Source organism: Doryrhamphus excisus, chromosome 20 (genome assembly GCF_030265055.1).
Source record: "Doryrhamphus excisus isolate RoL2022-K1 chromosome 20, RoL_Dexc_1.0, whole genome shotgun sequence".
NCBI classification, from domain to species: Eukaryota; Metazoa; Chordata; class Actinopteri; order Syngnathiformes; family Syngnathidae; genus Doryrhamphus; species Doryrhamphus excisus.
In genome coordinates this window covers 8,288,770-8,314,627 of record NC_080485.1, presented here as the reverse complement: position 1 = coordinate 8,314,627, position 25,858 = coordinate 8,288,770, and the positions used below count along the sequence as shown (strand labels likewise).

At 40.6% G+C, this 25,858-nt stretch overlaps 3 protein-coding genes across 7 annotated transcripts; all 3 read left to right on the top strand.

Moving 5' to 3' along the window:
• Positions 1 to 373: 373 nt before the first annotated feature.
• capn8 (calpain 8) lies at positions 374 to 8,707 on the top strand. Of its 3 annotated transcripts, XM_058058200.1 has the most exons (21): positions 374 to 621; positions 839 to 908; positions 1,008 to 1,126; positions 1,923 to 2,056; positions 2,194 to 2,362; positions 2,445 to 2,528; positions 2,673 to 2,758; positions 2,839 to 2,913; positions 2,993 to 3,153; positions 3,578 to 3,747; positions 4,243 to 4,254; positions 4,346 to 4,557; positions 5,060 to 5,096; positions 5,174 to 5,242; positions 5,321 to 5,378; positions 5,448 to 5,512; positions 5,654 to 5,722; positions 5,802 to 5,880; positions 8,265 to 8,381; positions 8,453 to 8,511; positions 8,584 to 8,707. In XM_058058200.1, exons 1-21 carry the CDS (start codon positions 382 to 384, stop codon positions 8,605 to 8,607), a joined length of 2,109 nt encoding a protein of 702 aa, XP_057914183.1. In that variant the 5' UTR covers positions 374 to 381; the 3' UTR covers positions 8,608 to 8,707. The 3 variants fall into 3 exon arrangements, 1 of the variants encoding a protein (XP_057914183.1); XR_009120345.1 differs by lacking the exons at positions 374 to 621; positions 839 to 908; positions 1,008 to 1,126; ... (13 more) ...; positions 5,654 to 5,722; positions 5,802 to 5,880 and adding an exon at positions 7,947 to 8,181; XR_009120346.1 differs by lacking the exons at positions 374 to 621; positions 839 to 908; positions 1,008 to 1,126; ... (13 more) ...; positions 5,654 to 5,722; positions 5,802 to 5,880 and adding an exon at positions 7,947 to 8,185.
• Positions 8,708 to 9,471: 764 nt separating this feature from the next.
• LOC131107966 (calpain-2 catalytic subunit-like) lies at positions 9,472 to 16,551 on the top strand. Its single transcript, XM_058058506.1, has 21 exons — positions 9,472 to 9,735; positions 9,991 to 10,060; positions 10,416 to 10,534; positions 11,463 to 11,596; positions 11,672 to 11,840; positions 11,924 to 12,007; positions 12,135 to 12,220; positions 12,906 to 12,980; positions 13,093 to 13,253; positions 13,378 to 13,547; positions 13,640 to 13,651; positions 14,032 to 14,243; positions 14,323 to 14,359; positions 14,428 to 14,493; positions 14,567 to 14,624; positions 14,713 to 14,777; positions 15,336 to 15,404; positions 15,601 to 15,679; positions 15,829 to 15,945; positions 16,019 to 16,077; positions 16,156 to 16,551. The coding sequence occupies exons 1-21, from the start codon at positions 9,499 to 9,501 to the stop codon at positions 16,177 to 16,179; spliced, it is 2,103 nt and encodes a 700-aa protein (XP_057914489.1). The 5' UTR covers positions 9,472 to 9,498; the 3' UTR covers positions 16,180 to 16,551.
• A 173-nt stretch (positions 16,552 to 16,724) lies between these two features.
• cfl1l (cofilin 1 (non-muscle), like) lies at positions 16,725 to 24,518 on the top strand. Of its 3 annotated transcripts, none has more exons than XM_058058507.1 (5): positions 16,725 to 16,876; positions 21,371 to 21,430; positions 22,611 to 22,894; positions 23,134 to 23,210; positions 23,997 to 24,518. In XM_058058507.1, the coding sequence occupies exons 2-5, from the start codon at positions 21,428 to 21,430 to the stop codon at positions 24,110 to 24,112; spliced, it is 480 nt and encodes a 159-aa protein (XP_057914490.1). In that variant the 5' UTR covers positions 16,725 to 16,876; positions 21,371 to 21,427; the 3' UTR covers positions 24,113 to 24,518. The 3 variants fall into 3 exon arrangements, with proteins under 3 accessions (XP_057914490.1, XP_057914492.1, XP_057914491.1); XM_058058509.1 differs by lacking the exon at positions 16,725 to 16,876 and adding an exon at positions 16,972 to 17,046; XM_058058508.1 differs by lacking the exon at positions 16,725 to 16,876 and adding an exon at positions 20,340 to 20,427.
• The last annotated feature ends 1,340 nt before the right edge of the window (positions 24,519 to 25,858 follow it).

The following is a 25,858-nucleotide window of genomic DNA, read 5'->3' as shown; positions in this document are numbered from 1 at the left end:
GTGCCCTGTGATTGGCTGGCGACCAGTCCAAGGTGTACCCCACCTCTCGCCCGAAGACAGCTGGTATAGGCTCCAGCACCCCCGTGACCCTCGTGAGGAAAAAGTGGTAGAAAATGAATGAATGAATACCAATTGAAAGCACATTTTTCATATATTATAATACTTACCTGAATTTGCCTTTAGGTGTGTCTCTGTTTGCCTTCCAATTGTGGTCTCAAAGCCATCCCACTGTACATTTACTCTTCTGTCTGATTTGTTTGCATCACCTGCCCAGTGTGAGCCCCTCCCTATCTGAACCAGAACTCCCCTCACTATAAAGAGGATGCATCCACTCACAAAGTGGGAAATCCCATCATCCTGGTACATGTTTCAGAGGTGAGAATGACTTCCACGGCAGGTCGCCTTGCCCATCAGCAGGAGAGGAAGCGTGGTATTGGTACCAAGCAGCATGCGGTGAAATTCTACCAGCAGGACTATCACAGTCTGCGTCAGCAGTGTTTGGAGAGGGGACGTCTGTTTGAGGATGAGCGCTTTCCAGCAGAGCACAAGTCATTGGGGTACAATCAGCTGATGGGTCCATACTCATCCAAGGCCAGAGGAGTAGTTTGGAAGAGGCCAAAGGTGAGAAGCTGGAGACAAGAAACAACAAAAGTTCCTATGAGCAACTAATTAGTATTGTTATAGTAACAATGATGTTTCCTTTAAAGAGATTCAAAAAGTTATTCTTACATGATCCTATACTAATATATTATATCATACTGGTTTGAATATTGCATTAGTTTGTAAACAAGGCATCAGATTGTTTTTGTTGAAACTTTCTTGTTATGGTTCTCCATAGGAGCTGTGTTCCAACCCAATGTTCATTAACAATGGCGCCACGAGGACGGACATTTGCCAAGGAGCTCTGGGTAATAGACAAGGAAGAGGATGGTGAAATATACAATGACTCAGTGACAAAAAAGAAACAAACACCCTTACTTATCATTGTATTTGCTTGTATTATGCAGGTGACTGTTGGCTTCTTGCTGCTATTGCATCACTGACTCTAGATCAGAGGATTCTAGCTCGTGTGGTGCCACCCGGGCAGAGTTTCTCTGAGGGATATGCAGGGATATTTCACTTCCAGGTCAGAGAAAGCCAGACCCCGACATGAAATACAGTAGTACGGTTAGCTCGCAGACCTCACAGCTAGGACACCCTAGTTCAATCCCACCCTTGGACATCTCTGTGTGGAGTTTGCATGTTCTCCCCGTGCATGTGTGGGTTTTCTCCGGGGACTCCGGTTTCCTCCCACATTCCAAAAACATGCTAGGTTAATTAGCGACTCCAAATTGTCCATAGGTATGAATGTGAGTGTGAATGGTTGTTTGTCTATATGTGCCCTGTGATTGGCTGGCGACCAGTCCAGGGTGTACCCCGCCTCTTGCCCGAAGACAGCTGGGATAGGCTCCAGTATCCCCAGCGACCCTCGTGAGGATAAGCAGTAGAAAATGAATGAATGAATGTTTTGTTGACTTATGGGCAAGAACGGTTTGTGATGATTGGTTTGCTACATGTAAAACCCTCAAAATGAATAAGCCAACACAATGTTCATTCATTCATCCATTTTCTACCGCTTATCCTCACATGGGTCGGCAGGGGTGCTAGAGCCTATTGCACCAGGGTACACCCTGGACTGGTCGCCAGCCAATCACAGGGCACATATAGACAAACAACCATTCACACTCACATTCATACCTATGGACAATTTGGAGTCGCCAATTAACCTAGCATGTTTTTGGAATGTGGGAGGAAACCGGAGTACCCGGAGAAAACCACGCATTTCTGTATGTCGCGCTAAATTGCTATAATACACAATAAAATGGTTGATTCTGGTTGGTAACTTTATTATTATTATTATTATTATGTTTGTTTTTTTCTAGTTCTGGCAGTTTGGCGAGTGGGTAGATGTGGTGGTGGATGACCGTTTGCCCACCCGAGACGGGAAGCTGCTGTTTGTTCACTCTGCCGAGGGATCAGAATTTTGGAGTGCACTTCTGGAAAAGGCCTATGCCAAGTATGGATTTGCTTTGACCTCATCAAAGCAAACATCTGCATGACTGATGTGAATCTGATGTGAATCTGATGTGAATCTGATGTGAATCTGATGTGAATCTGATGTGAATCTATGTTTTGCCCCACTGCATCTGAAAGATTGTATGGCTGCTACGAGGCTCTCTCAGGGGGAAACACCATTGAAGGCTTTGAGGATTTCACAGGAGGGATTGGGGAAATCTACACTTTGGACAAGGCTCCACCTCAGCTCTTCCAAATTATGAAAAAGGCGCTAAAGCTGGGCTCGCTTTTGGGCTGCTCTATTGATGTAATTTTTTCATGTGTGTTTTATGATTTCTGAACTTGAACTATGAATGACGATTGACTATTTTTGTGTTTGTTGCTTTCAGATCACCAATACTAACGAGACAGAGGCTGTTACAGCTCTCAAGCTTGTAAAAGGACATGCTTACTCGGTGACTGGTGCAGAAGAGGTATTTTTTACTGTGAACAAACAAGTTTGTCATATTACAAACTTATCTTTGTAATGGAAGAATGTTTGGTACTGTTGTACTGTTCTTGTATTGGAGTACCTGATATTTCCACCAATGGGGTTCCACTATTCATCTTGGCCCCAGGTTCACTTTCGAGGCAGGCTGGTTCAACTGGTCCGCATCAGGAACCCATGGGGGCAGGTGGAGTGGACTGGGCCTTGGAGTGATGGGTAAGCAAATTTTGTGAAAGCAGTTGTAAAAAAAAACAGAATCTTATTCAGGATTCAGAAGACTGATTGTTCACATTTAGATCCAGTGAATGGAAATACGTCAGTGGAGAGGACAAATCTAAACTGAACCAAGTGGCTGAAGATGGAGAGTTCTGGTGAATTGATTTATTTATTTAGAATGGAATATAAAAAACAAATATGAGAAATTAGGGGAAAATGGTTTGCTTTTATCAGGATGTCTTACTTGGACTTCATGAGACACTTCTCCAAAATCGAGATCTGCAATTTGACTCCAGATACGCTCATATGTGATGACATTGGCCACTGGAACCAGTACCAGTTTGAAGGGATGTGGAGGGTGGGATCAACTGCAGGAGGCTGCCGCAATCACCCTGGTAACACGTTTGTATAAATATACGAGAAGGCAGGTTTCTTTAAAGGTCATAATGTAGTCTTTAGCCTGGTCAGCAGGTTAGCGAACAAAACTTCCAGTTTGGGGCGGCACGGCGATTGAGTGGTTAGCGTGCAGACCTCACAGCTAGGAGACCAGGGTTCAATTCCACCCTCGGCCATCTCTGTGTGGAGTTTGCATGTTGTCCCCGTGCATGCGTGGGTTTTCTCCGGGTACTCCGGTTTTCCTCCCACATTCCAAATTGTCCATAGGTATGAATGTGAGTGTGAATGGTTGTTTGTCTATATGTGCCCTGTGATTGGCTGGCGACCAGTTCAGGGTGTACCTCGCCTCTCGCTCCAAGACAGTGGTAGAAAATGAATGAATGAACTTCCAGTTTGTTACACTTACACTTGTGTGTCCTCCAGCGACCTTCTCATCCAACCCTCAGTTTGTGGTACGCCTGGAAGACGTGGATGATGATCCTATGGATGGGAAGGATGGATGCACTTTTCTTGTGGGGCTGATGCAAAAGGATGGGCGCAGGCAGCGGAGGCTCAATCGTGATTTTCAGGCTATTGGTTTTGCTATTTATGAGGTATTGTATTGTATTTGCACATTAAAGGGGACCTATTATGCTGATGTATTGAGTTGTGGTGTCCTGTAGAGCGGCTACACACAATAACCCATGCAGAAAACTGCACCTATTCCAGCTTTATTTCCTTTGATTTGTGCTTCCTTAATTTATTCCACCCACGGCCCGCCTCTGGGCATGCCCACTCTGCTGTGATTGGCCACACACCCAAAGTGCTTCCTAACTATGAACCATATAAGGAAGTCCGCCACTCTGTGACATCACAAAGGAACAGTTTTACCATGCCTTTTGAAACTGAGCATTTTGATCCATCCCAAATTTCTTCAAGGGCTCATTTGCAAATGTGCAAACCTCATATCTAAATTTTTTGCATAATTTAACACTAGAATACAAAATTCTAACTACATTTATAGGTCAGAAAAGTGGAAAAAGCATAATAGTTCCCCTTTAAATACAACCTCTGTGAGTGATTACCGAAGAGTCTTTTGTTCTTCACAGGTCCCAGATGAGGTACGCCTTTAATCCTGCTTCATCAAAAGCATCACATATTCATCTCCACATGAATTATACATTCATAGTACTTTTGTATGCCAATGTGAAGTACAAAGGTCGCAGCAATGTTCATCTGGGTCCGGATGTGCTGCTGCGTCAGAGAGCTGTGGCCATGAGCAGCACCTTCATCAACACTCGAGAAGTTTGTGACCGGTTCAGACTTCCTCCAGGAGAATATGCCATCATCCCGTCTACTTTTCACCCTCACCAGAATGGCAGCTTTGTTCTCAGAGTGTTCGCAGAGAAAGAAGCTGACACCAGGTAGGTAACTGCTCCCTCAGAGCTTTGGGCTATGCTGCTATCTAGTGGACAAGGACTCTGACGGCAGTTGGGGATAGGGCAGATAAAGGAAATGACTAATTCTGATTTGGTATCGGAGGTAGCCAGTTCTTAGCCCCGCCCCTGCAGTTTGGTTGAATTTGCATATTTTCTGTCCCTTCTAGATTCGTTTGCATGATGTGGTTTTGCAGATGAGGCAGATTGATGTGAGAGGTCACATGTGTGACATGGATTGCTTGGCTCACATTTTCCTAACAATGTTACAGTACGGCCAAAAGAGTCATAAACACTTTATGGAGAACTTGGATGGGATGTGGATGGGAAACAGGGAATGTTGACCCCACTTGCTACCCCACTGGTGTCTGATGAGATCTTTTTTATGGACATCGATTTCCCATAGTGACTCCTCAGTCCAAAAAATTGATTATTGCGTAATTCTTTAACATAAAAAAACATACCTAACCTCTACATTTGTATTTTAAAGTCCATTGGAGGAAGACGTTGATGCTGAAATAGAGGAGGTAAGAAAAGGTCAACAATAATGAGCATTTATTATGCTTGTAAGTTGATGATCTCAATCAATATTTTGTGTCTACAGAAGGAGGAAATATCAGAAAATGATGTGGATCCTCATTTCAAATACCTCTTTGGGAAGATCGCCGGCAATGTTGGTATCATATGAAATCAAACATGATCACCTTTCGACTCCAGCAATTGTTTAAATGCTGTATTATCTTCAAAATAGGACACAGAGATTTCCGTCTTTGAATTGGTTGAGATTCTGAACCATGTGGTTTCTCACAGTAAGTAAAGATCGTGAAGCATTCACTTTTGGACTGAAAATTTGGGAGTTCTTTTTAACTTTCTTCCAGGGACGGACATCAAGACGGATGGCTTCAGCCTTGAGACAGGTCGTCTTATCATCAGTCTACTGGATGTATCCTTTTACAAATGGACAACATGAAAGCCACACTCGTTTAGCAAGGTTTTCTTACAGTCGCATGTGACTTATACATATATATATATATATATATACACTGGCATGCTTTTACTATTATTCAACCATGACATACTACAGAAGGATGACAGCTCTATGTTGGGACTAATGGAATTCCACACACTTTGGAATAAAATTCAGAAATACTTGGTAAAAAACAAAACAAAAAACTTGTGTGCTCATGTCAATACAAATAGGCCTGCCATTGATAATGCACTGTTTTCTATAGGAGATCTTTAGAAAACATGACCAAGACAACTCTGGCACCATGAGTTCCCATGAAATGAGAGGCGCTGCCATTGAAGCAGGTAACAGACATTTCCATTGGAGCGATTTGGTCACTTAAACTTGAGGTTAAAATCTGGTTGCAATGCCAGGAAAAATGTACAATGGCACTTTGAATATTCATCTTATTTGATTTCAGTCAACGCTATTGTTGTAGATATAAATTCATGGGGTTTAACAAACAAGCCCTCACCTACTCTTGCCTTTACAGTTTACCATCACTGAAAGTTACTGTATCTTACCAGGTTTGAAGAAAACATTTTTCTTTATTTTTCTCAAGTCGCAGCACATCCTCTGAAGTGTTCTGGCACCTCACAGGCAAGCCCACCTCACACTTTGAAAACCCCTGCAGAAAAAAAAATCACATAATTTAACCATAAAAATATAGCCAATTGTTGAAATGTCATACATACATTTGAGTAAACTTATGCTTCAGAACGTTTTCAGCCAAGTAAGATGCGAGATCCTATTTGTGTTTTCAGCAACAGATAGCAAAGTAACACAACTAATCGGATTAACTGATTATTTTCCATTAAAATCAGCATCATTTATTATTTCAATATACTGTTTAGCCACTCGTTTTGGACCTGCGTGCATGAATCTGGGTTCAGCAAAATGAAGTACTGAGGAGGAAGTACTGCATGAAGGATCACTAGTCTAGTAAATAAAAAGCTTTGGCGTCCATTTACATATTTTTTCCGACTCTTACCTGATATCAGTATGTTTACATTTACTGAACACCCACCTGAATGCATGAATAAGTGCTCTCTCAACATCAGACAGTGACAATAGAAGTAAATAATTGACATTTGAGCCCATTGTGTAAATGCAGCCTGAATAAACACCTGCAAATACTTTGATATTGAACAGCAACAGTATTGAATTCTGATGTTGTCGTATTAATATTGTAACATTGAAATGTCTTATATTGTTACAGCACTTTTTTTTTTTATTTCTCTATACCAGGGGTCTCAAACTCAATTTACTTGGGGGCCACTGGAGCTAGGGTCTGGGTGAGACTGGGCCACATCAGGTTTTACAAAAAAAAAACAAAAAAAAACGCATTTATTAAAAACAGAAAAATATACAAACTTTTTCAGTGCTTTGGTTCTGATTTTCTACAATAAAAGCTCTGATAAAACATTCCATATATCCTCAAATATCTTAATTTTTATTTTTCTGCACAAAATAAGATGAAAAATAAACAAATCAAGAATAAAGAAAATCTATCAATCAGTAATAAATAAATATAATAATAATAATAAAACGGCAAATAATAAAAACTTAAGAAACCACATATAGTTGGTGGGTAGACAAATTATTTTTTTCAGATTAAAATGAACAAAGCATTATTAGAGCCCTGTAGACATGACAAAACACGACTATAGTCACATTTATACTCTTTTTATTTACAACATATTGCGCAACTGCAGGGTCTTGAGACACATGCTAACTCGCAAACTAGAGAGCTAGCGACCTAAACGGTAGCCTCCAAGTTATTTCCTTTAAACTTAAAAAAAGCCAAAAACTTACCACTTCCACACGGATAGGGAGGATAACTATTAACAGTTATTTAACCTTTAACATGAACATTAGTCAAACGTAATAATTTTTTTCTGGGTACATGATACCATACAGCATCCATATCAAACTTGCGCGGGCCGCACTAACATTAAACTTTCATATCAAGGCGGGGGCCTCAAACTAGTGTCCTGCAGGCCACATTTGGCCCATGGGCCGCATGTTTGAGACCCCTGCTCTATACAGACATTGCTGGTTTACTTTTGTAGTCAACATACAGTCCTTGCCAAAAAACTGGACACACCTCATTCATTGTTTCCTTCATTTTCCTGACTATTTACAGGTACATTGTAGATCCTGTACAATTATGTACTTAACAAAAGAGTGTGAAATAACTCTAAATATGTCTTATATTTTAGACATAGATTAATGTTTTTTTATAGCACTCCAAACCCTTTTTTTGTTCTGTCAATAAGCTTCATGAGGTTGTCACCTGAGATGGTTTCCACCTCACAGGTGTGCCTTGTCAGGGTTACATTTCTTGCCTTATTAATGGGGTTGGGATCATCAGGTGTGTTGTGTGTGTTCAAACATTTGGCCTGCACTGTTCTGAAACACCTTATGATCGGTGAAAAGAGGGATGGATCTATAGATCGCTGACTCACTCAAGCTGAGAATGGGAGTTAGTCCAACAGTTAAAAGTGAACCGGATAAGCCAGTCGGACGGGGGTGGAGCACAGTATACTTCTTTCACAAACACGGGAGAGGTATTGCAACTTAACTCTGGTCATATGTGACACCCTGTAGGTAATCCATGAGCGTTGACGTTAACCTCAGCAGGCTGTGAAGAATAATGACAAGTGATGGTCGTCTTATATGTCCACAGGTTTCCACATCAACAGCGCCGTGCTGCAGGCCGTTGTTTGTCGCTACGCTGATGCTCACTATGCAATTGACTTTGACAGCTTCGTAGGCTGCCTCATTAAAGTGGAAATGCTCTTCAGTAAGCATACACAGATACATGCCGACATTAATTTCAATCACTATGTCAATATCTGCATTTTTCCCAATCAGAAATGTTTAAGGCTCTGGAACGAGCAGATTCTGGGAAGATTGAGCTGAACATGCAGCAGGTATGCTGGACATGAGTTGGTTTTAATATCTTGTTCATTTGTTATATATAAATGTTTTGTTTCCTTTTACAGTGGCTGTGCCTGGCAATCTACTAGCAACATAAACAAGGACGCTATATACATTGAAGTAAACCAAATAAAAAATATTGAAATAAAATATTGGGTCATGAACAGCTCTTGAAATTAACTGATGGAGTTTTCATTCATTCATTCATTCGTTCATTTTCTACCGCTTTTCCTCACAAGGGTCGTGGGGGTGCTGGAGCCTATCCCAGCTGTCTTTGGGCAAGAGGCTGGTCGCCAGCCAATCACAGGGCACATATAGACAAACAACCATTCACACTCACATTCATACCTATGGACAATTTGGAGTCGCCAATTAACCTAGCATGTTTTTTGGAATGTGGGAGGAAACCGGAGTACCCGGAGAAAACCCACGCATGCACGGAGAGAACATGCAAACTCCACACAGTTTGGATATCTTGTATATATCTTGTATATATCTTGTTAAATTGTCTTTACTCTATATACTTTTTTGTTTTTTTAATGCACTGTTTTGACTAATGCACTGAAAAGAGAAGCTCTCCAATTTCGTTGTACATCTTGTATAATGACAATAAAGGCCATTCCATTCACAGAGATGGCCGAGGGTGGAATTGAACCCTGGTCTCCTAGCTGTGAGGTCTGCGCACTAAGCACTGATGGAGTTTTATAATATCAAAACATCAACAAAAACATAAAAAATAAAGATTACATTATAACATTGTGAACATCAATACATCTTTGTATATTAAGAAAACTGAAGAGGTCACACAAATGTGAAATAAAACAAGTGGTATTTGATTTGTATCAGGAAGATGGTGCTCCAAAGCTCGCCGGGAGGAATAACAAAGGTGTGGCATCATCTGAGCTGTGCATATAGTAACCAACACACCTGGTAGCGTATTCATTTTGGTACGAGACAGACACCTGAGAGGACCTTTGAAAATGGCCGGCATTGCATCAAAACTTCAGCACAACCGAGATAAATTACATGGGATTGGAACTAACGATCACGCGGTACCATACCTCAACCAGGACTTTGAGTCTCTGAGGAGAAGCTGCCTGGAAAGAAGACGCTTATTTGAGGATGAAGCTTTTGAACCTCTACCGGCATCTTTGGGCTTCGATGAACTTGGACCCAATTCATATAAAGTTCGAGGCATCAAGTGGCTGAGACCCAAGGTAGGGTACTGCAGTAGCTTCTTGCATGGGAACTGAGAACTTATTATTACTTATTTTGGCCAGCTCATTAATTGTCTCTATTGTTTTTATGTGCCTATTCTGGTTTGCAATATTAATACCTAAAAGGGGCGTGACATAATTATAGGCGTGTTTGTAAAAAAGACTCAAAATGGTCATAATTGTTCTACCACATAGTCTCATATTATGTTGTATTAAGTACTCCAACTGCTAACAATAAACACTTGTTTGTCCCAGGATATTGTTTCCAATCCGAAATTTATCCTGGAAGATGCTACAAGGACTGATATTTGTCAGGGAGCACTTGGTGAGACACACACACACACACACACACTAAAAAAAACTTTGCATGCTTGAAAAACTTGAAAATCTACATTTAATTCTCTGATCTGTATAATTAAAAATGATCCTAATTGGATTAAACGCCCTATCCTAGTAAACACCTGCGCACTGACAGTAGCCGTCATTGTGTACAAAATATGCTTGCATGTTGTCATGCTCTTCTCTGTCTCCACCCTGTCTGGGAACAATGGGAACATAAGTGGGTGGGGCTGGGCGGTTAGTACATTTAAGGTGAAAGACGAGTCAAGACAAGTCACTGTGGTTTAAATGAGACATATATATGTTTTTGAAAACAAGATTAATATCAACTTTCTGTTCAGGTGACTGCTGGCTCCTGGCGGCTATCGCCTCCTTGACTCTCAACAAGCAGATTCTGTCGCGTGTTGTACCACATGACCAAAGCTTTGACGAGGACTATGCTGGTATCTTTCACTTTGAGGTATAGTCATTCACACACGTACTACATTCTCTATACTTTAATTCAAGAGTTTGTGAGTTGAGGGGACCTTATACATAAGATTTTCACATTATTAGAGCCCTCTGGATGTGAAATAACACCCCTATAGTAACTTTAACATTTGTATTACCTGATATAGTACACATAGTATAATAAAAGGAGACATTCATTCATTCATTTTCTACAGCTTATCATCCCTTGGGTTGCGGGCGTGCTGGAGCCTATCCCAGCTGTCTTCGTGTGAGAGGCGGGGTACACACTGGACTGGTCGCCAGCCAATCACAGGGCACATATAGACAAACAACCATTCACACTCACATTCATACCTATGGACAATTTGGAATGTGGGAAGAAACCGGAGAAAACCCACTCATGCACGGGGAGAACATGTAAACTCCACACAGAGATGGCCGAGGGTGGAATTGAACTTGGTCTCGTAGCTGTGAGGCCTGCGTGCTAACCACTCACCCGCCATGATGTTTAATGAAAGTATTATATTTCTGTAAATGTCTCACTAAAATACTATAATATTCAATAAAATGGTTGATTCTCATCAATGTACCCACTTGTCCACCGTGCAGCCATATAAAAGGAGACATATTAGATATAAATATGACAAAATACTTCTTGTGGTGGTTATTGTCCCATCAATGCCACATTACTGACACCTAGTGGCCAGTCTGCGCGCTAACCACTAGACCGCCGTGCCGCCCCGAAGCACTTCATTAACCTCATAAACAAGTAGAGAACACGTATGCAGTGAACATTCACACAGGAGCTGCTGTCGGCCACAACTCATGCCAATGTCAATCGCACTCTCCACACTGCTAACACTGGTGTATGATGGACCACAATGACTACTATGTGCTGAATAGACAAGCTTATGCACTTTGTTTTCTTATATTCCCAGTTCTGGCAGTTTGGCGAGTGGGTGGATGTGGTGGTTGATGACCGCTTGCCCACCAAAGATGGAGAACTCCTGTTTGTCCATTCAGCCGATGGATCGGAATTTTGGAGTGCACTGCTGGAAAAGGCCTACGCCAAGTATGAGAGAACATGTTGTTTGGTTTTCATTATTCCGTGTCTAGTTCTTTATGGTTATTACTTTTAATGCTACAGGCTAAATGGATGCTACGAGGCCCTCTCCGGAGGAACTACTACTGAAGGTTTTGAGGACTTTACTGGAGGCATTGCTGAGCGACATGAACTATCCCAGGCCAATCCTCATCTTTTTAACATCATTAGGAAGGCCCTGGACAGAGGCTCACTTCTGGGATGTTCCATAGATGTCAGTTTGAGGTTTTTCGCTTCTCCGACTTTCATATTGGTTAGTAAATGGTTCTATTTTCACTACACTTCTCTCCATCTTAGATCACAAGTGCAGCTGACTCTGAAGCCGTCACATATCGCAAGTTGGTGAAAGGCCATGCCTACTCTGTGACTGGAGCTGAGCAGGTAAAGAGTCCGCACGGTACTATTGGTCATACCTGAGAGTCAACTATGAAATAGCAAACGTACCTAACAAAAGAAGCTCCATTGAAGTAACTTAGCCCTGCTTAAATTCAACCTTGCTGTGTGCCAGCTGAATTACAGAGGAAACACGCAGCAGCTGATCAGGATCAGAAATCCATGGGGTCAGGTGGAGTGGACTGGAGCCTGGAGCGACAAGTGGGTAGTGAATTCATTCATTCATTCATTTTATACCGCTTTTTCCTCACGAGGGTCGCGGGGGTGCTGGAGCCTATCCCAGCTGTCTTTGGGCGACAGGCGGGGTACAGACAATCACATTCACACTCACATTCATACCTATGGACAATTTGGAGTCGCCAATTAACCTAGCATGTTTTTGGAATGTGGGAGGAAACCGGAGTACCCGGAGAAAACCCACGCAGGCACGGGGAGAACATGAAAATTCCACACAGAGATGGTCGAGGGTGGAGTTGAACCCTGGTCTCCTAGCTGTGAGGTCTGCGTGCTAACCACTCGACCGCCATACCGCCCTGAGTAGTGAACAACTATACCTAAATCAAATCAATAGATTTTTTTTTTTTTTTTTTTTTAGATCAGAGACAGACCAGATCAACACAATCAATTTTTATTCTATCCAGATCCAAACTGCAAATTTGCACCTAATATTTGTCAACTGTATTATTCTAGGAACAACTGGCTGAACTGGCTTAAGGACTGCTTGCGTGAATGTTTGTTGACTTCCTTGAATGTCAACAATCCTCGTTAAAACTTTTAATCTATACTTTGTACTGACAGTCGACAACCAACAGCCTGCACACATAATATTCAGTATGAACTAATTCATATGGAACTAACGTGAAAAACATAATGCTCATTGTTCTAGTTCCTCTGAGTGGAGATATGTAAGCAATGACGACCGGCAAAGATTGACCAACCGGCAGGAAGATGGGGAGTTCTGGTAATCAATCACTCACACATGCACATTGACTGCAAATGAGAAAGACGGTGATGTTGCCAAGGGTGCTCCATGAGCCATGGTGCTGAAATCTAATAAGTCACTCTTCTCACAGGATGTCGTTTTCTGACTTCCTGCGAGAGTACTCCCGCTTGGAGATTTGCAACCTCACCCCAGATGCCCTCACAGGGAATGAGTACAAGAAGTGGGCGGAGACAGAGTTTGAAGAGACGTGGAGAACCGGAGTGTCTGCTGGTGGCTGCAGAAACTATCCAAGTACTTTTTTTGACATCTTTCCATAATGTTGGCCTGATTGTTTTTTTTTTTTTTTACAAATAAAGTTCCTGAATTTTTTTTTTTTGGTAGCTGCAGTTGAAATGCTGTTGTATTGTTTGTTTAGATTCCTTTTGGACAAACCCTCAGTTTGTCATAAAACTGGATGAAGTGGATGATGACCCCTATGATGGAGAAGATGGATGCACATTCATTGTGGGCTTGATGCAGAAAGACAAGCGTAGGAGGAGGAAAATGGGGGAGGATATGGAGACTATTGGCTTTGCCATCTATGAGGTAGGCGATACTGTAAATAAAAATACACAACAACAACTTAGTGCTTTTGCAAACTTTCCTCAAGTGATTTTGTTTTTGTCTTTTTCTTACAGCTCCCTGAGGAGGTATGAGTGCAAGGGAGGAAACGGTTCACAAAGTTGTTGTCGGAGAACACTAACTGATATTATACGCACTCCATTTCTGCTTTTAAAACAGTTTTCCAGAGGAAAAACTGTCACACTCTGTGTAACAAAGTCGTAAAAAGCAATAGCCTTAACTCACTTTAAACATTAACAGTTGTGTGTATATGATGACACATACAGTAGAGTTTTACTGATTTGAATGCAATTCTGCTTACATCACTTGGGATGTACAGTCAGGGCCAAAAACATGGTTCTTCTTTTGGAGTAAATGTTGCAGAAAGTCACAAAAAGTGTTAAATTGTTACACCAAATAGAACTGACCTATCCTTATGTGACCTTTCGACATGTGCATCACATTACAGTACTCTGGTGCGAAGCAAGTGCACCTGAAGAAAAATTTCTTTTTACGGAACCGCTCAGCAGCACGTTCCGAGACCTTCATCAATCTCCGAGAAGTGTCCAACCGCCTCCACTTACCCCCTGGGGAATACCTCATCATCCCGTCTACCTTTGAGCCAAACAAGAATGGAGACTTCTATGTGCGGGTGTTCTCTGAGAAACAGGCTGACTTTCAGTATGTATAACTATAGCACTGTATAGCTCCAGAAGGATTATCACAAAAAGTAACGTAATGATCTGTTGCGACCTTTTAGGGAGATTGATGATCCAGTTGACTGCCATGTTAAACAGGTAATGTCATTATAAGCATGTGGCAAGAAAGCATTAGAAAATGTTTCCATTTACTGTTAAATCCTTAGATTGATATCGATGAAAGCGATGTTGATGATCGTTTCAAGAAACTGTTTGGACAACTGGCCGGACATGTGAGTTTATCAATGCATTCATGTTTCATCTTGAAGTACTTCTTATATGTAAGCATCTTGATATGACTCTTAGGATGTGGAGATTTGTGTATTTGAGCTGCAGAAAATCCTCAACAAAGTGGTTGGAAAGAGTAAGAGAAATGATCGCCTTTTGGGAAGGGGAATTCTGAATTACATGCATGTGAAAGGCTGAGAATTTAAACCAGTGTTCATTTTCAGGAAGTGACATCAAAACCAACGGGTTCAGTCTGACTACGTGCCGCAACATGGTCAATCTGCTTGATGTATCCTTTGTTTTTAGCCATGATTTAGAGTTCAGTTCAGTTAGTGAAGGTTTGGCTCAATAAAACCAAACTTTGATTGGCACTCCAATGAAAGGGTGCTGAAAACTGGAACGACACAGTTCGAATACTGAATGGATTGGAAACACCAAAGAACTGTAGTGTTTAATGGAAATTGGATTTTTGTCTCCTTGATTTAATACAGGCTTGGAGACCGGAGTTTGATTCCACCCTCGGGCATCTCTGTGTGGAGTTTCCTCCCACATTCCAAAAACATGCTAGGTTAATTGGTGACTCCAAATTGTCCATAGGTATGAATGTGAGTGTGAATGGTTGTTTGTCTATATGTGCCCTGTGATTGGCTGGCGACCAGTCCAGAGTGTACCCTGCCTCTTGCCTGAAGACAACTGGGATAGGCTCCAGCACCCCTGTGACCCTTGTGACGATAAGCGGTAGAAAATGAATGAATGAATGAATGCTTTAATATAGTATTGAGATGTTGACATTGCAACTTGCCTAAATCATCAATATTGTTTATCCGCTTTAACCAACTCTTCAAAGAAAGATGGAAGTGGCAAGTTGGGATTGGTAGAGTTCAAGATTCTGTGGACCAAGATTGAGCAGTACTTGGTAAATTCAATTTTTTCATATCAACACTCACCAATCATAATGTTACAGGTACACCTGCCTAACAAGAGCTGTATTCAGCTGTATTGAATCTCGAGCTTTTGCAGGTGTTCCTAATGTTTTGGGTGGTGAGTCTTCATTGCCGATTTAGTTGGTGTTAGCAACGAGCATTAATAATGTGTTTGGTTGTTCCTTTTAGAACATTTACAGAACAAGAGATGCAGACAAGAGTGGCTGCATGAGCTCTTCTGAGATGCGGTCAGCAGTAGAAGATGCTGGTGAGTACATTTCCAAACAATATAGGACACTTTTTTTAATGGAGCATGACAGAATGCAAACAGTTAGCAAAAGTTTACATTGATTTTGGTGTGTGTACAGTACTTGGTGGAAGCTGACGCCCTTATTTGATGTTATTCCTCTTTGGCAGGTTTTTCTCTCAACAACCCATTACATCAGATCATTGTGGCTCGCTACAGAGAACCAAGCTACACCATTGACTTTGACAATTTTGTCTGCTGCCTGATCCGCTTAGAGTCACTCTTCAGTGAGTTCTTGCACTGTACATTTTTGTTTAAAATGCTGTTATATACAGTCCTAAAAATTTTCCTTTCAAACAGATACATTCAAGACGCTGGACAAGTCAGGGTCTGGTGTGATAGAACTGGGCTTTATGGAGGTAAGAGGTCATGAGGGATGGAGTCAAAATATAAAATGAAAATTTCACGAATAATGTTTTTTGTGTTTTTCTTTGCAGTGGCTTAATCTGTCCATGTTGTAGAGGATCCGCTCAGAATGTTAAAATGGAACACTTAGTACTTGTGTTGTTGCCTGCAGTCAGAAATGAACTTCTTTTGGGTGTGGTGTTGAAGGTAGTTCGAAAAATCAAGGGAAAACGATTGATTATTATTACATAAATTATTGAATCTGTCGTAAATATAAATCTGTTTGTTCAATAAATATGTAATTTAAAAACACTCAACATGTGTATTCACTACATTGAGAAGGTTCTATTATAATCACCGGTCGCCTCCTGGTGGTTAGTGCAGAAATCCCATCACTTCCGTGTTGACAGGGCTGAACAAAGAACACCCCATGTTTCATATAAAGTTATTATTCGGTAGTACTTTAGATGGAAAATGAAGTCTTCGCCTGTAAAAATACAAAGTATACAATATTGATTTAATAATTTGTTCGTTTTGTGATCAATTTTTTAAAATAAAATATTCCATTGCTAAACTTCCGGTTTCAAAATTCACCCCGCCCCCCAACCAATAGGCAACCATAATGCTAATGACGTGTTGCGTAGTGCTGACCAATCAGTTTTAGTTTTTTAACTCCACACAGGCGGAAACTATCACATTTTTTCTTACTTACGCTGGAGTCCGTGTGGCTTATAACCGTATAGTCGAATTGTAATCACATACTTAATACAAACCGAAACGTGTCATCTGGACGGTGGCTTGAACACACAAACGGTGAGTAGAAGATTTGTATTTGTTGTTCTTGTATGGAGACGTTAGATTAAAAGTTGGGCTGTTCCAACTTCCGGGATCGATGTCGTAACCGTAATAAAGGCTTGACTTAGTCCCGTGATATAACTACATGTTCACAGTAAACAATTCAACGAAACCATAACCAATAATTGGTAAGTTACTGACGAGCTGAATATGTACTTGATGTATAATTACACTGCATCATACCATTTTGTTTCTCTAACTACACGACAGGGGGCCACGTATTAAAAAAGAATATACAGTCATACAGTACATGGACATACTGGTGTAAAATTACAATCGTTATCCTGAGGCCTGTGTCTATAGTTCTGCGGTTTATTGGAACGGGTTGTTTGCTACGTTGCTAATTTTACTTGACGCTGCTTAAAACATGACAAGGAATTGGTCGGTTTCGCCGCTTAAAAGACGACATAAACCGACATTTTTTTCGAATTGACATGTTAAAGTGTTAAACTATTTTGCTTCGTTACGCTGTAGCGTAGTGAAGGCTTTACACTTAGCATTTTCAGCGTATTCACACGAGAAGTAAAGAAAAAAATGCAGTTCGTCGCCAGTACCCGGATGTTGCACTCGACGCGCCCCACATGGTGAGTGTGCAACGATGGAGACTTACCAAAAATCATCGCCATCTTGCCTACATAGCTAAGGAGGAGGGACCAACTTTAGCGGTTCCCTTTTTTTCAGTCAAAAAGGAGAAAAGAAAAAGAGGAAGGAGATAAATATTGCCATCATCATTTCCGGTAAATGCGCAATGGGCAGAGATCGATTTGGAACAGCACTTACACTGACAAGAATTCACACCCTCAGGAACTAAGTATGTAGTGTATGTACTACATATTTAAGTGTGCGTGGAAGTGCACAAATTGAAACACAGCCATCATTTTATGCAGGGACTTTTCCCTAAATGAACACCATATGAAACACAGTAATTATTTTACTTTTATCCATGCAGTAAATGGAAAGGACGTTGCGAGTGAGGTAGAAGCAAGGATTCTGGGAGGAGGAAGTCTTACGTTATTCTTCCGCTGACGTGTTAACTACTTATTGTTCTTTTAGTACACTATAGGAAACTTTTGCGTAGTATTACTGTCGGACGTTAATGGGGAAAATGCCTTTATTTTACATTTAGGGTAATCTAAGTACTGTGTCGTAATCGAATAGATAGGTATAAGTAGTTAAGTCATTGTATGAAAACATTAGCACTTAAAGCAACAGCTGAGGAAGAGACCGAATATAAACTTCTCATTAGGATGCATCCCAGAATTAAATGTATTTTGTTGTACCAGTTGTGAGCGGATTGTGGCCTAACAAGCAATGTGATTTGCAGTACTTCTCATTGCTTCAGCCATTTCCTGCCTTGTGTTTCAGCGGTGCAAGCCCCACCCCATTTTTTTCCTTTCCATCGTTTTTTTTTTTTTTTTTTTTGAGCAGCCACAACTGGCAGCCTCATGTTGCATCAGACCTTCCCTGATTAAGAAACTGCGTTTTTGCAGCCTCCTAACTCTTTCATAGGAGTGTGGGTAGATCTGCACAAATATTTATGCATCAATAGCAAACATATATTTGGAGTTCTTGTCTGTGTTCATTTTCATAAGTATTTTTTTTGCATATTGTTTTAGTGTATATTTGTTATTTTTTTTCCAATCAAGCTGCAAAATGAAAGTACATGCTGGGACGCGTGTTGGCATTTAACGCCAGTTTTGTTGGAGCGGCGGCAAGCCCAGACGGGGGTGGGCCTCCGGCATCCTGTGAATCACTGTAATGTCACATTGTCACATGCTACTGTGGTGTAGACATTACAGTCACCGCCCTCATTTGCAAACATGAATTAATTCATAAAAGATGCTGTTTCATGGTTGACTAAAGCCTTTTATTAGTCAAAATGTGCATATTTAAGCACATTTTATGTTTTTATTTTGTTTAAAGTAAGCATTTTTTAGCATAAAAATGAACTTTAACACAAATACACAGTGTAAGCCACTAAGACAGACCTGGGCAAATTAAGGCCCGCGGGCCACATCCGGCCCTTTGTACGTCCCTGTCCGGCCCGCGTGAGGCCAATCATAAACACCATAAATTAAACTTTTTTTTAAACTTTTATTTTGAAATTTTATTTTGAAAAGCGTTACGTCGCTACGTATGCACGTCGTAGACGTAGCACCTTCACTCGCGTATACACGTGTGTGAGTGAAGGTGATGCTGTTCGCGAGGTTATCCCCAAGATGTCGGCACACCCCAAGAAAAGAAAAGTTGATAACGAATGCCGTATTTTCAACAAAACATGGACTTCCAAATATTTCTTTACAGAAAGTAAAGGCAAAGCAGTGTGCTTAGTCTGTGGTACACAGGTTGCTGTGTTTAAAGAATATAATTTGAATCGCCACTACACCACCAAGCATGAAGATAAATACAGAAATCTGTCTGGTGAAGAGCGTGCAAGGGAGTCTGATGCATTGCTTGCAAAACTACAAACCCAACAAGGATTTTTCACTAAACTTCACACTCCCAGAGATGCAGCCGTCAGGACAAGTTATGTCATTTCTCACAAAATCGGCAGAAAAAGTAAGGCGTTTTCCGACGGAGAGTTTATTAAGGAGTGTTTATTGGACTCTGCTGCGCTGATGTGCCCAGAGAAAAAAGGCGCATTTGAGAACGTTTCACTCTCCCGACGCACTGTAACGAGGCGGATTGAGGACATCGCGGGGAACTTAGAGCTATTCAAAATATTTAATTTAAGTATTTTACAATGAAAGAAAGTTGGTGGCCCTCTGACACAATTCAGGCTTCTCATGCGGCCCCTGATAAAAATTAATTGCCCACCCCTGCACTAAGACCACAAGTTGTGACTGTAGTATTCTACATTGGTCGCTAGGTGTCAGTAATAGCACCAAGCTTGGATGAATTGTTTTTTTTTTTTTATTTAATTTTTTGGTTTAATCAATCCCACAGCAGGCACAATAATAATCAGAGTAGGAACATGGGTTACTATTGAGACCAAAACTCATTTCTGAGCCCCTAACGTCACTTCCTGTCCGCCATTGATCCTGCTTTCCTACAAGGTACACTCCTTAAATGGCTTATTTTTACTGGTTATAGTCAATATATTAGGTAATATATGTTTTACACACATTGTGTTGGTGTTACTTTACGTATAGATGACTTCAGAATATTGTATGCCATAACCACGAAAATATTCAATTTATAAAGGAATCCTACTTGGCGGAAAGTCTGGAACCAATTCACTGTGATATATACGAATAATTACTGTACTGACTTTTTGTTCAAATACAATTGCAGACATCCGAATCATCTCTTTGAAGTAGACGGGAACCGACTTTCTTTCGTTTAAGTTGCCGCACGTGATTGGTCAAAATGTGTGACGAAATTGAGCGGAAGGGGGAGGGAGGGGTCACACACACACAGTACAGCCGTGAGCACACGAAAACGCATGGAGGGTGGCGAGAAAGCGTGACGGAACATACTTGTGTAATTTGAGACGACACACTGGAAAGGTGAGCAAAATGAACAGCAAGAAGACTGTGCTTTGTCGCCAAGTGTTTAAACATTTTAAATGTATAGTTTGTTGTACAATGTTTTGATGATGTGTCATTTTACTGCGAATAGTTGTACATTTACGAGTGCAATAAACCTTGGGTAATGCAGTTAATTGGTTCCAGACCTGACTGTGATAAGTAAAAGTCTGTGAAGTAGGCTTCATTATTTATAAATGGAATATTTTTGTAGTTAGAGCGTAGAAATGAATGAAAAATTACAAAAAAATAATAATTTTATACTAATACACCTTTTTCCTATATAAAAGATTTATATTTCTAAATAAAAAAATATATAATTTCTTAATGTGCAAAACATCAAAGTGGCCCTTGCATCCTTTAATTTTTCAGTATGTGTTTTTGTGGAAAAATGATTTAGGACAAAAATATGTGCTTTAATTTTAAAATATTAATAGGCTTTAGTCAACCACGAGACTGCGATGATTAATATATCACCATAATTAAGAAAATAAAATGTTATATAATTGGAGTCCATATTGGACTAAATCCTTTCACCAGAACATTGGTTCTCATCCTGCGTTTTACCATATAAGGTCACTGAACGCATCACAGCTGCAGAACAGATTGAGACAGGTTTGTTCTCCATATACGGGCATCCTCACATGCCACACCCACCATGACTCCAGCTCACCTGGGATTTTACCTCAAAAGAAAACTCCCTACCTTTTAAAAAGCAACACAAAAGGAAGACCGTGTCGTTTGTATGAAACGTGACGCATAAAAAGACGTGATTACGGGATAGAATTGTCATGTCGTGTTTTAATCCAGAGCGTCGCTGCTAAAAGCGTCACACCTGAGAAGACCATCCGCAGGGAGGTGTGTCTTATCCGTAGCCCCGCCTTCACAAGTTTAACCTGCTCTCCTTCCTTATAACCCTTCAAAGGTTTGACTGCTGCCATCTTCTTCTCTCTGCCGACTTCACGCACAACTCAAGCAAAAAATGGTGAGTAGCTTTTCACAGCAGATACCAATTCCAACGCCTCACTACTTCTTTGTCAACGTGTGCTTTTCAAATGTTAGTCTTTGAAGCGCCACTTAGAAGGCAATTTTCCTCTTAGCGTGATACAAGGAAGTGGCTTTCTTAGCTTAAAACAAAAAGAGGGGGTTTCGTGGTGCGTTCAATGGGTTTCTTCTTCAAGGTGTGGTTTTTCTCTGCAAAATGGAGGCAGCTTTGTTTGAGCTTGAAACTTATGTGTGCGTGTGTGTGTGTGTGTGTGAATCCCTCGGGGCGGTCTTTCTAGTGCTGACTTGTTCCACAATGACAGGAATGTGACAAGAGAGGGAGCTGGAAGGAAGCTTCGGCCATTTTATGACTGCTGCCTTGTTTTCAACTTTTTTTTATACTGAAAGTGTTTGCTTCCAATGCAAGGACAGCCTGATTTTTGTATTAAAAGATCATCATTGGTAGTTATTCAACAGTAAAGCACACTTATTTGAATTTGTTTGGGTTTTTGTTTTTAGTTTTGTGTACTCTCACTCCACATTTAGGCACACTTGATACCAAAAGTGAGGTTTAGTTGACTAGTGGTACTCATGGTATACTTCCAGGTAGGCCTGGGTCCTTTTTGTCCTGCCTGTTATTCATGATAACCATCAGCTTTCATAAACGGGGTAAAAATAACTCATTTCTGTTGCATACTGACCCAGTTTCAGTACAGTACTTGGATTATGCTGATGTGTCGCCACTACGCCGTCCCACGTGCAGACACGCTATGGGCAGTGTTGTCCAAAACTCTCGTCGACCATTTAGCTTCTTAGCTTCCTTCTTTGCCAGCAAACTATAGTAAAGAGAGAAGGGGGTGTTATTGGAGCTGGAACCAATCAGTGCTATAACGGTTACTTTTATTGCAAATATTCAGGGAAAAGGTATTTGACTATTGGCTAGAGGTGCAACAACTAATGGATTGATGATTAATCAATTATTCAATTAATTGGCAAGTACTTTGGATTTAAATGTGTAAACGCTGTCTTTCAGCCTCTCAAATGTAAATTTTTTTAATTAACTATTATGGTATTTTTGTGTAAACATTTCTGCTTCTTTTCTGACATGTTCCGGACCAAACCATTATTTTGATTTATGTTGATTTGGTCCATCTATGAATAAAATTCTGTGTTCTTTTCAGGCATCCGGAGTAAAAGTTGATGAAGAAGTGAAAGAACTCTTCGAAACGATGAAACTTGAAAAAAGTGAAACGGAGCGTATACGCCTGATGGTGTTTGAAATAGTCAAAGACTTGATTAAGGTTACACACGTTTACAAGCAGAAGAATCTCAATGAGATGAACGTGGATGCCTTCAAGTTGTTTAAGGACCATCTGATGTGTGGCAGCTGTTGCTACTTACTCTATGACTGCCATTTTGAGAAGGCGGAACAAGGAGGCCAAGAGGATCTCATCTTTGCCATGTGGTAGGTCGACAGCGTACTTGTCGTGTGTGTTGTATTTGCAAATGAAAATGGCCAAGAGTTACTTTGTTTTTTGGAATATTTTGATTTCAAACTGAATGCTTGTTTAACCAGACACAATACTGCTACCCAGAATGCATTCCTTTTGTAGCGTTGTCACATTAACTGAAAAGCAGGCCTGTTGTGGTTGTGGCGACCCGGCGTTGTTAGTATGTCACTGATAAATGTCATCTTTCCACCAGGGCCCATGAAGAAGCGCCACTCAAGATGAAAATGGTATACGCCAGCTCAAAAAACACCCTCAAAGATATGCTCAAAGGTGAGGATTTAATGAATTAAATGGAAAATGCTATTTAAAATGTTGCTGGTTCCAAAACAAAGCCAAATGCCAAAAAAAAAAAAAAAACATACGGATGAGAGAAATGACGCTCCGTCAACATATCTCTGTGAAAATGTTTTATAGCATGTATAATGCTTGTCGCTATGGTGGCGTAGTGTTTAGAATGTAACATGTAAATAAGACATGACTTACGGTACTCTGTTCTGTGGCAACTGACGGCGTCCTCCTTTTTTTTTGTCCTGTGCAAGCATAGCATCCAAAACATCGTACGTTAAAGCCAAATGCTTCACCTTGAACCTTGATTTGAAATGAACAGAACATGAGACGTCGTACTCGTATTCTTCCATAAACGTTCCATCTTTTGGCAAAGAGAACCAACTTACAGTATCACGCGGGAACACCACAATTTGGCCCGACTATTTTCACCCATACACACACACACCGCTTTTCTCGGGTGGTCAGTGAGCATTTCTCCCACCGAGAACTATAAATTTAATTTTTTTTACAAGTCTGTTCACTTAAAAAAAAATGACCGTGGAGCATATTGAAGCAAATTTGATATAGTAAAGACATTAGCAGGACGCCCATAAGAAAGTTGACTGAATGAAAACGTCCATCTTTCTTTCTCCTTGGAAAACATTTAGTATTATGGCGCGTTACTCTAAAACTGTGTTTAACACAAGTAAATTTTTCTTATGTTTAAGTATAGGTTTGTGGACGTGTTAAAATAATTGTCCAAAATGACGTGACTTTTGTCTTCCACAGGTATCAAGCATGCCTTTGAGTTCCACGACATTGGAGACTGTTCATGTGAAGTGGATCTGGCTGCGAAACTTGGGAAAACTGTAATGTCGGTGGAGGGCCACTCCTGCAAACCTTAAACAGTCAAAAGTATACATGTATTTCTCTCCCCCCCCCACCCCTCCACCCTCCAATGTTTTGGTTTTTGTTTCAACAGATCTTACAGATTGGGGTTTGAGCTTTGGGTGGGGTTACAGTTCTCATGTTTGTACCCTGCTAAATAGCCAACAGACTTGCTGGTCTGTGAGTCACTTTTCATGTCATTCATTTTTTTGCAGTTCAAAATAACTTTTTTTTTTTCCCTCAAATTGATTTATGTACATAAAGTGGTCATCCATTCCTGTCCTGCGATAGATTTGATCAGCTGCATGCAACATCTGCTTACCGAGTCAAGCTTTGAGTACTTGACTGCAATGCTTTGGTAAAATACCTGTGGAAAATATGCCAATGTATTGCCAAAAAAATAAACTAGTATCAAACATTTGAGCTTTTGTGGATGGTTTTATGAAGCCAAAATGTTGTGCCATACTTGAATAGTAGATGTTTTGTCCCTTAATCTTTTACCTGTAAAGCCCATTTTTTGTTAGAACTCAATGTTCTGTGAAGTAGGATAATTTATTTGATATTTTTATCAGTCTAAATAAGTCATTTAAGACTAATAGACTCCTGCTTTAAAGGTTTCCAAGGGGCGCGGTGTGGAGGGCGGACAGACTACATCAGGTGTTTAGTTTTAGCCTGGTGTGGGTTTCTGTCACGATATACGAATCGTACCGAAAACCTGATCAATTTTGCTTTTCTTAATTTATTTTTTTTGCAGTGTCAGGCAACTTGTTTTTTACTAACAGTGATATGTCCTCCCCAAACAAATGTTTAGGTTCAAGAAATTACAACATAATTGATGTTAGCATATCCATTGTGCAAGTGGACAAGTCAAATACTTTACTCATCTCCAAGAGAAATTCACAAGAAAGTCATAAGCCCTCATTTCCTGGTTGCACAAGTAAGCTATTTTTGTGACGCCCATATTTTTTACCCCCACAGGATGTGCTGTTATTTTGAAGGCCGGAAGTGTCTGTGTAGAGGCATCGTGATAGAAATTAGTAGAGACGAGCGGCGACAATAAACGTGTGTGCTGCATTTCTTCTCCTGTGCTTTGTTCCCACCGCGCTTCTAAAACACTGGAGGCAGTCGTCACCTGCTCGTTTACACATAAATTACGTTTTTGTTGCCACAAAAAAACATTTGCTAGCAAGATGTTTGGACGCATCCATCTTAGCACCCTGCTTTAGTTTACATACAAATAGGAAGTTTACTGTATGCAGTATATAATACGCGACCGGATATGACGTAAACACCCGTAGCGCTACGTAATGGAAGACGATAGAATCATCCGCATTCTAGCGAAGTCTTTAAGTAGGCGTCTCTATGAAAAGATATATACAATATGCGACATATCAAGTGTCGTTGACTCCCTTCATAAACGTAAAAAAACACGTCGCAGCAGCGCTGTCGTAAAAATTTACAAGGCGACGTGCGCATGTGCAGAAGTGATCATTACCATGGTAATAGACGCCGCATGGAAGTGGGGCTAATACGTTAACATCGCCACCATATTGGATAGGTCAAGGCTGCGTTGTAAATGAATGCAAGTCAATTGATTTTATGAAACTCCTTTGTACGAAGAAATGTAATTTTCCTCGTTTATACATTCACACGCCCACAATTATATAAAAGTACATTGACTTGTATGTTTTTTTACAGCACAACCATGGCCACCACGTTGAGTACGGCTCTATGAACATAAGTCTGTTCCAACGAATCTGGTG

Bases quoted from the DNA above. Each gene is read 5' to 3' on its own strand.
- capn8 (XM_058058200.1), top strand. From the start codon at position 382: ATGACTTCCACGGCAGGTCGCCTTGCCCATCAGCAGGAGAGGAAGCGT. The intron at 1,127-1,922 runs GTCAGAGAAAGC...GTTTTTTTCTAG, and splicing joins CAGGGATATTTCACTTCCAG to TTCTGGCAGTTTGGCGAGTG. The intron at 5,881-8,264 runs GTAACAGACATT...ATATGTCCACAG, and splicing joins AGGCGCTGCCATTGAAGCAG to GTTTCCACATCAACAGCGCC.
- LOC131107966 (XM_058058506.1), top strand. From the start codon at position 9,499: ATGGCCGGCATTGCATCAAAACTTCAGCACAACCGAGATAAATTACAT. The intron at 11,597-11,671 runs GTATGAGAGAAC...TTAATGCTACAG, and splicing joins CTGGAAAAGGCCTACGCCAA to GCTAAATGGATGCTACGAGG. The intron at 14,625-14,712 runs GTAAGAGAAATG...GTTCATTTTCAG, and splicing joins CAACAAAGTGGTTGGAAAGA to GAAGTGACATCAAAACCAAC.
- cfl1l (XM_058058507.1), top strand. The intron at 22,895-23,133 runs GTAGGTCGACAG...TCTTTCCACCAG, and splicing joins GATCTCATCTTTGCCATGTG to GGCCCATGAAGAAGCGCCAC. The intron at 23,211-23,996 runs GTGAGGATTTAA...TGTCTTCCACAG, and splicing joins CCTCAAAGATATGCTCAAAG to GTATCAAGCATGCCTTTGAG.